The 14,430-nt window shown below is 37.4% G+C and overlaps 1 protein-coding gene across 1 annotated transcript; it reads left to right on the top strand.

Annotated features, from left to right (window-relative positions):
- Positions 1-7,342: 7,342 nt before the first annotated feature.
- LOC119785941 (ladderlectin-like) lies at positions 7,343-7,940 on the top strand. Its single transcript, XM_038288914.1, has one exon. It carries the CDS (start codon positions 7,373-7,375, stop codon positions 7,859-7,861), a length of 489 nt encoding a protein of 162 aa, XP_038144842.1. The 5' UTR covers positions 7,343-7,372; the 3' UTR covers positions 7,862-7,940.
- Positions 7,941-14,430: the final 6,490 nt, after the last annotated feature.

Here is a 14,430-nt window from a genome sequence, read left to right as displayed (position 1 = left end):
GCTCTGTATGAGGGAGCCCGAAGCGCTCACACGCCAGCCAAGAGAAGTAATCCCCCCAGCGTGTCCTGGGTCGTCCCCTGGGCCTACTGGGGGCCTACCGGCTGCACAAGCCTGGAACACCTCCTGGGGGATGCGTCCAGGAGGCGTCCAAAAAAGATATCCGAGCCACTAAGGGGGGCCCAGCCACCCTGCTGAGAAAGCTCATGACTGACCGGTAAATTGAGAACTTAGCCTTTTTGCTCAGCTCTCTCTTCACCATAACAGACCAGTGCAATGTGTGCATTATACCTGCAGCCGCACCAAGCCATCTATCAAGCTCCCGCTGCATTCTCGTGCCTGCGACATAACCTGGCCTTGACTTTATCCATTGATAAATAAATGTTTCAGTTTAATATCTAACTCCAGTTTAAATTGTGATCTTCTCTGTCAAACAATGAATCGTGAAGAGGCGATGACGGGACAGAATCTCCCTTAGTAATGCTTGAAATACTGTCAAATTCTCTAAAATCTCAAAAAAGATTATTCAACTTTAAGAAAAAATAAAATTGATTATTAGCTTATTCGCCTTATCATATTATTCATTGAATATTCTAACATTTCATTTTAAATTATTATATATTTTCTACAGTTTTGTACCAAATTCAAAAACTGATAAGAGTAGAGCTAGAACCTGGCAGAAGTGAACCAACGTTTTAATAACAGATAAATAAAGAAAGACTATGAATCACACTTTTAATACCCATAGAACTGAGGTTTTTCTTTAATAACAATATTGTAGGATATTTCTTGTTTTAAATTTTCTAATCCAATACCTAAAAGATATGGTATCTTTCTGTAATAGTTAAATGTGACAAGAACCTTAAAGGAATAGTACACCAAAAACATGATTAGCCTTCATTTTCTACTCACCCCCATGCTGAACAACACTCTGGAGTACTTTTTTGATATCTCAAATGCATCTGGAGATCTGGGAGGCTTCTTGCTGTCTGCTGACATTCAAATAATGGAAGTCTATGGTGCCCGAGGCAGAAAGGTCCATAAAAGTCCACAAAAAACGTGTCAATATTCCTCCATACTGCTCGTCCAATGTATTCCAAGTGTCCTGAGTGGGTAGCGTCCATAATTTACTTGAAACGAAGTCATTTAGAATGTTTTTAGAGCATAAACAGTAGTGTATAGGATTTCCTAAAAGTGCGTTCACGAGTCTACGGAAACCGCGGCAGACCAAACCAGACGAAAGTGCTCATTCAGCTCGGCAAAGAACTCATGCTCTTCCTCAACACTGAAGTCCTCAGACATTTTTCTTTCGTTGTTTCTTTCTTTGCACAGGTAAACAGCACATTTGTTCTTCTACGCTTGCATTATCGGCAGAGCAGACGCTGAATGCGCACTTTCGTCTGGTTTGGTCTGCTAGCCCAACTGTCGCTCAGCCATCTCCTCCCATCGGAAAGCAGAGAGTCGCAGAATTTCTTCTTCTACTCACTCTCCCCGGATAGGTTATCCGTACCTGGCAATAAGCGAATCAGCATCCAATTCTCATTCCCTCTTTCCTCCCGCAGTGCTCCAAACTCTTGACGTTCTGAACCTCGCTTGCAGCTCACATAGTGAGCTATTCTTATCTGTGTATAGTAGTGTTAATTTTACCAGCCATTTTTAAATTTAGTTTTAGTTTTAGTCCAGTTTCAGCATCGTTTGTTAGTTTTTATCACATTTAGTCAACATCATCCCATTTTGATTTAGTCTAGTTTAAGTCGACTATAAGTCAGAGCATTTTAGTCTTTATTTTAGTGCAAGAAAACATAATTTTATTTGTTTAGTTTTAGTCAACAAAAACTGTCAACATTTTAGTCTAGTTTTAGTCAGGACATAATTTTAACCTTTTACTTTTTTGTCAGCAGATAATATTTAACATTTCCTAAAATTATTTCACATTTCAACATTTTCTCTCATCTTTTTGATAAAAAAAAACACAATTTTAAGGAACACATGCAGACATGGAAGATTTTCTGACAATATTTGCATATTTATTTTGAACATTGTTAAGGTTCAAAGACACAAACACAAATGCTTGCATTAAAACAAATAAAATACACCTGACAAAGGAAACAAATAAAAAAAATTAAGTGTCTTATGAACTTTACACAAGTGCTGGCTGTTTAAAGCTAGTTCACAAAGAATAATAAAATAAATAGATTTGAGGTAAAAAAAAAAAAAAAACTCCACCTGATACAACAAAAGTGCTTTCCTGCCAACTATAGCTGGCCTGTCATTGTTTCTGGGTGGCTGGTAGGTTGTTGGTGGTGGTGTATCTTCAATCTGGAACATAAATTAATACAATGTCAGGATAGATGCACAGCATAACACGAATTCCAAGTGTATAAGTAGCATATAGGTCCGTTTTTTTCCTTAACAAAAACTAAGTCTCTGTAAAAACTACATTTGACAATCCATTTCAAACTCATACAAACAACCTAACTATCATTTTATCTAGGAATAATTTGCAGACATTTTTATGTGTGCATGCATTTTGGTTGTATTAATATTGATAAAAATTCAAATCAAATGTCCTTGTAATAGTAATGTGCAGATAAACAGACCAGCATTTTATGTCACCAAATAAAGATATGGGGAGTTTGAATCCCAATCCCTGCAGTGGTTCCCCTAGCAATGGCTATGTTGTGTATGAAAATCTAGGTTAAAGTTGTTCTGAATTATGTGTGGCATATTATTTTTATTTAGTCTCATCCTGATAAATAGTTTCAGTCCGTTTTAGCATTTAGCATTCATGTGTAGCTGCCGAGGTGTTTTGTGTTAACTATAGTTCACTTGCAGCTCCTAGATTACCTAAAACGTCTGTCTGCTTTAATCAAACTTGCAATTTAACTGAAACTATAGTTGCCCGGCCAGTATAACATATCTAATTTAGCATAAATTTATGCATCTCCTCTTTCTCCTGAATCCCATGCAAAGCATGTTTTACTTTTAACCTGTCGCCTTGAATCCAGCTCCTGTCTGCTCCATGTAATGTATAGGCTACTCTGTGTCCGCCCGCCCGCTCCAGGTTTGAAAGTGAGTGAGCTAACGAGGAGGAGGCAGGGGAGGAGACAGGATTTGAAAAAAACATAAAATAATAATATGTAAGTTTCGTCTCGTCTTTGTTCGTGAACTAAAATGTCCATAGATTTTAGTCCAGTCTTTATTTACCGAACTGCATTTTCGTCTCGTCTTTATTAGTCCACGAAAATTATTTCTGATTTACTCCCAGTTGTTGTTAATTAGTGGGGAATTTCATCTCGTCTCGTCTAGTTTTCGTTCGGTGAAAAATGTGCGTTTACGAAAATATTTTTGTTTAGTTTTCGTTAACAAAATTAACACTAGTGTATAGCCTAAATAAACATCTTTAACTGCTCCTTGTTCTCCGACTGTGTCTGCATGTGGGCCAAACACCTTAAAACCATGACAGAATGTATCTTCTTAACAATGTTCTAATCCATGGTTCCTCAATTCTGGGCCTCTAGGGAAGTAGAGACACATCTAAACTGTGCAGGCCAATGGACCTCGTGGGCTGGAATTAAGGAAGCCTGTTCTAATCTACCGGGGCCCACCCATCCCACGCAGGCCACCCATTTGCTCCCCACATGCATTATTCCCTGATGGATTTTGTTTGGTTTTCAGTATTTTTGCGTTTCTCAGGATTTTTGCCTCATTTGCCTGTTAGCCCTTAATTAAATCAACAAAAATCATCTCCCTACTCTTCTCTATCTCTCTCTCTCTTCTCCTCAAAGCCTCCACCCAAACCTGACACATGTTTTAGAAATATTCAGAAAATAATCTAACAGACTAAATGTTTGCACCTGCAGCTAGTTTATCAGTTATAACTGCACAAAAGGCCAAAAAGTATGAAGTTTCTCCAGGGACATCAATCAGATTTAACTTCCATATATTAAGATACTTATTAAATTAAACTCTTCCATATCATATACTGAAAAACGTGCATAAACACTAGTAAAAAGCTCTCACATAAACTAGTGAAAACATTTACATTTTACATACTGTAACCTACTGAAAACCTCAGACAAACACTAGTGAAAAGCTCTCAAATAAAATACTGAACACAAAACTCTTATATAACCTACTCAAAAAGTCTCATACAAAGCAGTGAGAACTGTTTTATATAAATTTGTGAAAAGCTTTACCTTTCATACATACTACTAAAAATCTTTCATACATACTACTGAAAAGTTTTCATACACGCTACATACATCAATCAAATTAGTTACAAATATGACCTACTTTTCAAAACCACTGTCAGTTGTCATGTTTTTCAGATTCACTGACCTAATTTCTTCTGAATGATATGCAAACCTGTAAAACTTTAATGCTGCAATAAAAACATGGTTAAACTGAGAACATGATGACAAAGGTTTTCTGTAATGCTGATAAATGTGTAACACATACTTGGTATTTTCCCAAGGAAAGTTATAGGAAATCTTTAACCAAACTTTCTCCACACCTGTTATAAATGACCTTTTATTCCAACTGGAAAATACATGAAAATGTTGAAAACTCATATCTCCAAAAATTCCATAAAATGAAGGCCCCAAGTTTCCCAAAATGTATCTTAATTTGAGGATTGACATAAACCTTTTTTTAAACTGTTGCCCCTAACAATATCATTAAGATAATGACCTAATATTGTAAGATAAATGTATGTACATATATCTTTATATTTTGGTAGCAGAGACAGTAAAAAAAATTATGGACGTGGACAAAAAGAAAAATGCAAAATTGAATCTTGCAGAGATGAACTGCAGCTGTAATGTCCAACAAAAATAATGCAGACTCTGAAGCAGTACTAAAAGTTCTAAAGATTTGCATTCAATACAATATAATTTTTTTCCTGGAGCACCATTTTTTTTTGAAACACATAAGATTACATATTTTTGAATATATAATGAAATATATAATGAAAAGAGAGCTGAACCTGTAGACACGAAAGTAAACCCAGTAGAATCAAGATGGTAACAAAAGAGAAACCAACAAAGATGGAATGAAAAGCACAGACTATAATCCAACAGAGAATAATCAAAATAAGGTGCATGGTATAAAAAAAAAGACAATTGGGAGTGAATGGTGACACAAAATACCTATGATTTTTTTTTCATGTTTTTCAGTTTTCGAAAGCTTAGTAATGTTATCACATTTCCTAATTATCTACTATATTTTAGTCATTTTTCTCTTTAATGACACATTATAACATATCTTATCATGATTACTTGTTTTTTCTTTTTTATTATTATTTATTGTCACATTCAATCTATGTGCCTCTCATGGTTTTATGTCTCTCCTTCTGTTCTTATGATTCACTTGCCCCTAAACTTGACTTCTAGAGATAGACGGATGAGAGTTGGAGGGAGCAGAACCCTCTTATTTGGCTGTGGTCAAACTCTTAAAAGCTGAGAGTCAGAGGCAGATGTGGGTGAGATGAAACAGTGGATCAAAGCAGGGCGGGATGTCCATTTGACTGTGGGAAAGGGAGAAAGAGTTTAACCTTGTTTCTGAATTGAACCAATTGAAGAATGATTTCGGTTCCATGGGCCTCATGCAAAAACTGTTTATACAAACAGAATTCGTTATTTGTCGTTAAGGAGAAAATGTTACATTCACCAATTTTCGCCAAATTTCTAATCTTCTCTCAGGTATGAAAACATTTTAAGAGTGCCCCAGACTTGACATAAGAGTCTTGTCCAACCAGTCAGCTTTTATCCATTCCTAGTTTTTCACTAAATGATTACATTTGTCTGCTACCGTAAAGCAATTGTCCATCTTATTAAGCTACATCATTATATACGGTAGGAGGAAAAAGTAGGAGAAATTTATGTCAAGAACATGAACATTTTGTTGCACAAGGCCTATTGTTTTATCCACACTATCTGTCTGATCATTATTTTACTTGAAACATGTGATCTTCTTAATCTCTGATTACACATATCTGATATTGTTCAGGCGGAACCTGCTTTCTGGCCTCTTCCTGAATGCTTCCTTTCATTATCTTGTCCTGTGTTGACCTTGAGTTGCTTTTGTATACTCGTCAACAATTATTTGTCTCCCTTCTTAAAGGTTTGTTTTTTCTTGGTTCCTTCCGATCACTTTTGATCGATTTCACTGCAGTCAGTTTAAGACTCAGTCATTGCATTGATATCCTCGCCATGTGGCTGACACAGTGCATCCCAGTCTGCAGCCTCAACACAAAACCTTACTGGGCCTCTTTAACTTCTCGTACCCATCTTTTTACAGTTCTTTTTAATCCAGGTTGTCTTTTACAAAGAGGCGTATACTCTGGACAAAGAAAAAACAAATGGTGATCTGATTTCCTGAGAGAAGTCTTATTGTGTTGCCATTTGCATGAAACAAATCCAAGACCCAGCGCATCTTGTTGGCAGAACACCAGCTGGATCCTACCTCATTCTCTGGGCATGGACTGAACTTATAAACTGTGGTCACTAACCTCTGTTTATATCCTGCAGAGTTTCCTGCCTAAGACGCCCTAGCTACAGCAGAACTGAAGCCGTTTCAAAATAAATGTTTTTTGAATATTTCTACTGTCTGTCTTGCATTGAATACTGGGTATCCTGCTCTGATCTGGAATGATCTTTTTTGTTTTAGATTTTAATGAAAAGATATTTTCAGTAATTCCATTTAAATTTTGTCTTATTTTATTGAGAAAGTAATAAAGACACTGTAGGTACTATTTTATTTTATCTAATCCTGTATCAACCTTGTTTAACATGTATCTTTATTATACTCTGGAGAAAATATCCATTTGCAGAAAGTTGTAAAACAAGTTATGGTGTGCCAGGAACTGAATGAATTACTTTGAGTTGTGTGTCTAACTCAAGGTCACTGCATAATGGAATGAATGTGTATCACGTTGCAACTTACTCCCCACATTCCTTCAGGGTTGCGGGGTAAAATTTTGTAAGGAGGAGGTCAGCAAGTGGGCTTCAGAACAGGGGGCAGGTGGTAACTGATCACATATCTTTCCATTCTCCAACATCTGGTGTCTTCTTCTCCAGGTTATTTGATAAGTGTTTGGGTGTTTAAACCTAACAGACACCATGAGGCAACCATGGAGTCAATGACATCTCCAAACCGCCATAATGATAACGATTTAAATCCATTGCTGGAAAACAGATAACAAATGATAGATGTTATGGGAAATCAAATGAAGAATCAAAGTAGCTCATTAACAGAAATGTGATAGATGCACTTTCTGAAGAGTATAAAAAAGAGCAGAATCACTCTGTCCCTCCAGAACTTTTCTAAACATCATTCCCAGCAGATAAAGCCAAACAAGACATCAGACTCCAAAATGATGTTGTTGTTCTTTTTGTTTGGTCTCTCTCTGGCTGCTGAGACTCCTTCAGAAAGGCAGAGGACTCCACTGCTTCGTGGCAACTGCAACAGATTCTGGTACAGCTTTGACAACAACTGCTACAAATACGTTGCCACATTGATGACCTGGGCTGATGCAGAGAAGTACTGCAACACCCAAGGTGCCAACCTGGTTTCCATCCACAGTCTGAAAGAAGAGAACTTTGTTAAAGACCTGATCACAAACTTTGATCCTGCCGAAGGAGTGAACTGGATTGGACTCTCTGACGCCCAGCAGGACAGAGCATATTTCTGGTCTGATGGGTCTCCACTTGATTTTACTCTCTGGAATGCAGGAGAGCCAAACAATGCAGGAGGAACTGAACCTTGTGTTCACACCAACTGGGGTCCAGTTAAGAAATGGAATGACAAAGTGTGTGCAGAGAAATATTCATTTGTTTGTAAGGCTCGACAAGTTTGTCAATAACTTCTGACAATGTATTTCTAAACTAACTCAATTGTATAAATTGTGCTGATCAGAAAATATCAATCTAAACATGTGAAGATAGAAAATGTCTATCTTTTATTGTAAACTGTTTTTTAATTAAGTTTGACAATCATTTTTCACATTATTCCAATTAAAAAACATTAAACCTTTAAAGGGATTTGAATGAAATCATTTTATATTACAAATGACATAACTCATAGAAATGCATTATGTTTGAGAATTTATATTGTACAAAGTATTATTTAAGGTTAATCTGTCCAGCTGTTTTGAAATGATAAACACTTGTTTGGTAAAACCAGGAAACACTATTAAAGGGTACCTCACCGCTTGTCTTTGGTTAAGTATAGAGTATAATTATACCCATCCATCCATCCGTACATCTGTACACTTGGAGTTCATTTATTGCTCATCTCCCATTAATTTTGTTTATGCTAGATTAATTTTCCTAGTTCAGTCTCCCTCACCCACTGCAGCCATTCTATTCTCTCAGTCTCCATTCTGCTCTCTCCTCTGGTACAACAAAACAGTTAACCAATAAGCCCTAGTACATTGTTTCCTTCAACTTCCATTCAAATTCCCAATATTTGAACTGGTCTCCTGCTCTCACTAATCAATGGTTCCTCAGATTATGCACCAGGTATTTTTTCCTGCTTCATGTAACTTATAGATTCCTATCTTTTTTAATCTCGGCTCCACGAGTTCCCTCTATCCTCTATCTCTCTATCCTTTTGTTGATTTACAAGAAAAAAAATTTTCTGAGGGACACCAGTGATTTAATAAATGCATACAAATAAATGCAACTTATTGTTACAATTTACCAGCAACTCTTACTATACTGAGTTAAATGCAACTTATTTTTTCTTGAGTTTTTTTAAATGATAAAGAACAAGAACACAGAAAGCAAAACCCAAAGCATGTTCATAACCAAGTTATTTACTTAATTTGACTGTTTGCATGACTTTTCTAATTCTCACATATATCAAGGGCTACAAATCAATGCCTGCAGGAAAATCTATTCCGGTTGTTGTCTAGGACTCAAATGCCGGCAAAATACAAGGTAAATGTACACCAAAAATGTTGCTGTTTAATTATACAAACAGATAACTACAAAAAATAAAAGCCAGAAATCCCAGAAATCAAACTTAACATCACAAAGCTAGATAAATCAGTATGGACGACAAATTATGGAGGGCAAAATTTAAGACTACAGCGGAACAGCAAACCTGCTTTGCAGAGTCCATCCTTTTTGGATTAGTAAGAAGATTCTTAGAGATTGTTATTGTTCCTATGTTGAAATTCTTCTCACATTTTGATTTGGTTTGTTTTATTTGTGAGGGACAGAAGCAGCCTAAACAAGATTGTTAATGTTTGTTCCAGAATATTGGTGTTTGTCAAAACGATCTGTCGTTACTCTCGCTCCAAGGCTGGTCAGATTATAGACTTGGAAAAGAGGAATGTCTTATCGACATGTTTTAGTTTAAAACCCACATGTCATTATTCTAGATTTTTTTATACCCTTAGCGACTAGGTTCTCAAGCTTGAATTAAGTGTCTTTAATGAAGTATGCTGGTGAAGGTTCTTAGCCATTCAGGTCATGGTTAGGAGAGTACTGGAAAGCGGAGGACCTCATCTATTCAGCCAGGCCGAAAATCCCCTTTAACGACCAACCTTTCAGAAACTTATATGGGTATGGGGCATTGCAGTCTAACAGAAGAAGCTAAACCACCCACATTCCTAATAGGTGGACCCCTTCTTCAGTTCTTATTTGCATGTTTTCAAAACAAAAACAAGGCCTTGTTGGGCTACTGTATAAAACCTCGAACCCAATGCTATTTGACTTTATTAGCTCCAAAATACTTTTACTCATATGTTGGAGAACATTGCCAAAGACTGAATTATGTATTATTATGTAGAGTGACTGGCTGCGAGTGAATTGTGTTTTTCTTTCATCTTGATTTTCTTGCTTTCCCCTTTGTTCTGAGTTTAGTGTAGTAGACTAGCTGAGGGTTTCCTTTGAACCGTGTGCAACCACATGGTCGGAACATGGTAGGAACTTTGAAAAGTTGAATTTTTATATGCTGAATTTTTAACACTGAAAATTTAAACTGTGAAAAATATGTATATTGAAAATTTGATCACTTTGAAATAGGAATGTGAATTTTTTTAATAACTGAAAATTGCAACCATGTAAAAAAAATTACACTGAATTTTATTTTTAATGTACAAATAATGACATTGAATTTTTTTAGGTTAAAAATATATTCTGAATTTATTTTAATACTGAAAAAGTAAGCACTAATATACAACAATCAAATTTCAGAGGTATTTTTTATTCAAATTCTGATGGCACATATTTACTTCCATAGGAACAGCCATTTTGTGAATTCAAAAGTTTAGATACGCATATTGTAGTCAAACCCTTTACCTTTAATCACGTGATTACCATCCGGCAGTTTCCATTCTGTTGCATCACTCACTCTAGACCACATGGTAGGACACCTACATCTTGACCCCCCTTTATCTAACTAGCTTGGCTGAATGAGTTTACTTAGGTGCTACAGTGCTACATTGTTAATGCCTTTGTAAAGTAGTCATCACAAGCTGAATAAAGTTACATGTTATAACTGCACTACTGTTATCATCATACTATCATCATACTGCTACTATTCGAAACAGACGCTGTTAAAGGTATTAACATCTGGCTTAACTCGGACAATCTCAGAAGCCACTTAAACAGACTCTAGGGATTTTGGTCTTTTTCTTTAAAAACTAGTAATTTAGTCTACCTTGTGTTTATTTTCTAATAGCATGTAGTGTCTTGCATGGATGTTAGATTTCTGTAATTCTGAATTATTAGAATAAAGACATAATTGTTTTGACTTGCAGTCGTTTGTGCTTTGTACAGCGAATGGTTGATCACTCAAGCCAGATTCCACCATCCTTTTGGTAACAGTTTGTATAAACAGAGATAGTTATTTGATTCATGATTAATAGCTCTGCTGATAGCCTAGCCTAAGTCACTAAATTGGTTATAAGAACTGGATTTTAACAGCCGATGCAGTAGCCACCCAGAGGTGAAAGACACAAACCCTGGTAAGTGAGCAGATTATAGCTATAGTTACTCAACTAATTTCACTGGAGAAAAAAAAAAGTTATACATGAAATTATTTTTATTGAATAAAAATAATTAAACTATTCCTGTCTGAATATAACTGCATTATGAAAACCATTAATTTAAAGCTTACAAATAATATTTTCTGGCTGTACGTAAGACAGCCAGAAGGCCCCCGGCTCTTTGGAATGCCCTCCTATCCGTTCCGCAACTTCCCTGACACAGTTCCAAAAGCACCTTAAAACACACCTTTTCTCTCTTGCCTACCCTTCCTAACCCCCTCCCTGTCCCTACCCCCCCTTACTTCACCTCTTGTAAAGCGACCTTGGGTGTCCTGAAAGGCGCTATATAAATCAAAGTTATTATTATTATTATTATTATTAAGAGTTTCCCACCCTAGCTGAAAGGGCTCTGAAATGTCTCCTTCCATTTGCAATCACTTACTTGTGTGAGTCTGGCTTTTCCACTTTAAAAGTACTGAAAACTAAACACAGATCACGTTTAAATGTGGAGAATGACATGCGTGTTGCTCTGAAAAGTCATCAAGCCCAGACTGGACAAACTGTAGAAGCCATCAGGCCCACTGCTCCCATTAGCATGGTATGTCTATGTATCTCTCATGTAGCCTATATTTGTTGTTAGGCCTGCATTTTATAAAATGCCTGCATGTTTAATTTGGGCCGAACTTTTATTTTGTTGACAAATCTTTGTGTTTTTGCAAGGTATATGTAACCGGTTGGTTTATTGGGTGTAAATTCCCACCCGTTTCGGGCCCTTGAATGCATCAAAGCACATTTTCTCTACCTTCATGTCTGCTTTACAGCATTGAAGGGCTCATTAGCGTATATAGGCACTAGATGTCCCAAGCAAGCTATGAGAGTCGGCTCCGTTTGGTGTGCAGTGGATTCTTTTGAATAAGCGTTGGGAGCCGTGCTTGGGCATCTGTTTAGGATGCCTCCTGGACGCCTCCCTGGTGAGGTGTTCCGGGCACGTCCCACCGGGGGGAGGCCCCGGGGAAGACCCAGGACACGCTGGAGAGACTATGTTTCTCGGCTGGCCTGGGAACGCCTTGGGGTTCCTCCTGAAGAGCTGGAAGAAGTGGCTGGGGAGAGGGAAGTCTGGGCCTCCCTTCTTAAGCTGCTGCCCCCGCGACCCGACCCCGGATAAGCGGAGGAAGATGGATGGATGGAGCCGTGCTGCTAAACTAGAATTTGGATCTGGATATTCGGGCTGCTGGAAGAGTTGTGGGTTTTCACTGCAACGTTTGCATATACCCCTGTCTGTGGCTGATGAAGGTACTTTTTTTTTTTTTTTTTACCTTATAGCTTTATTATGGTCGGCAGACACTTTATTATTGTTTTTTGGTTGTTACAGATTGCTGCTGTTTCATATTATACTCTCACCAATGGGACCTTTTTTTGTTAAATGCTCTTGGTTTTGGTAAAAGGTCTACTCTAGAGTTGGAGTTGTAGCACAGGCACTACTGAACCAGAACGACCATTTATTTATTTTATGAATAAGCTGATTGTGCACAGCTCTACATGACTGAGGAACGCAACGTGAGATTAGTTTTTTTCTAACTTAATATGATCTTGTCTTATCTTGTGTGTTACTAACGTGGTTTGCAGTGTGTTTCTAGAGTCTCAGATTGCTTCTTGTTTTGTCACAGGTTCCTGTGCCTTATTGGATTTTAAAGTAGAATAATAAAGTCTGTCTTCTAATTGTAAAATAATGCATAAATAAAATATATAATTTGTATACTAATTCTGTTTCCTCATTTTAAGCCAGACCTACCTATGTACTTTAAATTGGGAGACCCTAGGCCACTAGAAGTTAATTTTAGCGGTCTAGTTGGTTTTAGGGCCACGTCCTCGGTTACAATTCTGGTAATTCCCCCGTGTTACATATAAATAGGTTCATCGTTTAAAAAAAGGTTATTAAAATTAAAGTGGTGGGCCTATGTTATTGTTATAATTTATTCATTAAATTAATTAAAGTTTAATAAAATATAATTGTGACTTCATCTTTACAAAATAAATGTGTTTTTATTTAGGTGGTTTGTTCACTCATTTTTTAATTCTGTTGCTGTAGCTTACACATGAGTTTTTACATGTGTTTCATATGAGGGGGGGCCTCAGCTGAAAATGTATTAGTGTAGGGGGGCCTTGGCAAGGTAAAGTTTGGGAATCCCTGGCCTATCCTAAGTCACTAAACTGGTGAGAATAACTGGATTTTTAACAGCCAGTCCAGAAGCCACCCACAGTGTGAGAGGCTTAAACTCCTGTTGATTAACAGGTTATGGTTATGATTATTCAACCAAGAACATTAAACTGGTTGTACCCTCAATTTTGAATGAGTTATCCATTAACTACAACTCCAGTTCTTGTTAATTATATATATATTCATGATCTACAAGTAAAATATATCAAAACCAGCAGGGGCGTTTCTAGAAATATTTCATAGGGGTGGCCAGATGGGGCCTCTTAAATTCTTGGGGTGCCACATAGAACCATAATTTCTGGGTTTTATTCTACTGCTGTCACAGCAGGGAATCCTCACTTCTTGTGTTCACTCAATGTCTGTGACGCCTTATCAAGTTAAGGATATTATCATAGCTTTTATTAGAAATCGCATTTCAAATATTTCCTGAATTCCATTCATATATTATGAAATGACACTCACCTTTACTGAAATTTCCATACGAATAAATTCCAATAGGCTTTCAAAGAAATTAACTAGTAAAAATATAGAAAGGTCCAGTTCAGCGGAAGTCATTAATTTCATTATTTTGCCCACATGGTAATAACTTCACCTGGAGGTCCAGGAACAGGTGGAACACCTGCTTTCACTGAGTTCTGCCATGCGTCTGTCATCAAAGGTGCTGACTGTCCCTGGTCTGCTGTTGTTTGATGCTTTTCCTCATCACTGTTCTTTACTAATGCTGGCTCTGTGTCCTCATCATGCTGGTTGATCTGTTTCTCTCCTCCATCCTCCTTCTCTCTCTCCTCATCCTCCTTCTCCACATCACTCTTCTTATCCTCCTGCTCATCCTCCTTCTCCTCATCTCTTTTCTTATCCTCCTGCTCCTCCTCCTTCTCCTCCTCCTCTCTTCTCCTCGTCCTCCTGCTCCTCCTCCTTCTCCTCATCTCTCTTCTCTTCATCCTCTTCCTCATCTCTCTTCTCCTCATCCTCCTTTTTCTCCTCATCCCTCTTCTCCTCATCTCTTTTCTCCTCATCCTCCTGCTCCTCCTCCTCTCTCTTCTTCTCCTCCTCCTTCTGCTCCTCCTCACTGGTTATCTGTCACTTCCCTGTCATCTCTTTCTCTGCTTCTTCTGTAATTCTCTTCTTAAAATAAGAACAGATGTCTGTGGACTTTCTCTTGACAAAATTGACAAGCCATACACAATCACCAACTCATCCAGTTAGCTACATAACT

This window comes from Cyprinodon tularosa, unplaced genomic scaffold (assembly GCF_016077235.1).
Source record: "Cyprinodon tularosa strain WSP-4 unplaced genomic scaffold, ASM1607723v1 ctg26, whole genome shotgun sequence".
NCBI classification, from domain to species: domain Eukaryota; kingdom Metazoa; phylum Chordata; class Actinopteri; order Cyprinodontiformes; family Cyprinodontidae; genus Cyprinodon; species Cyprinodon tularosa.
Note: the sequence above shows the minus strand (reverse complement) of the source record. Positions and strands in the feature narration are given on the sequence as shown.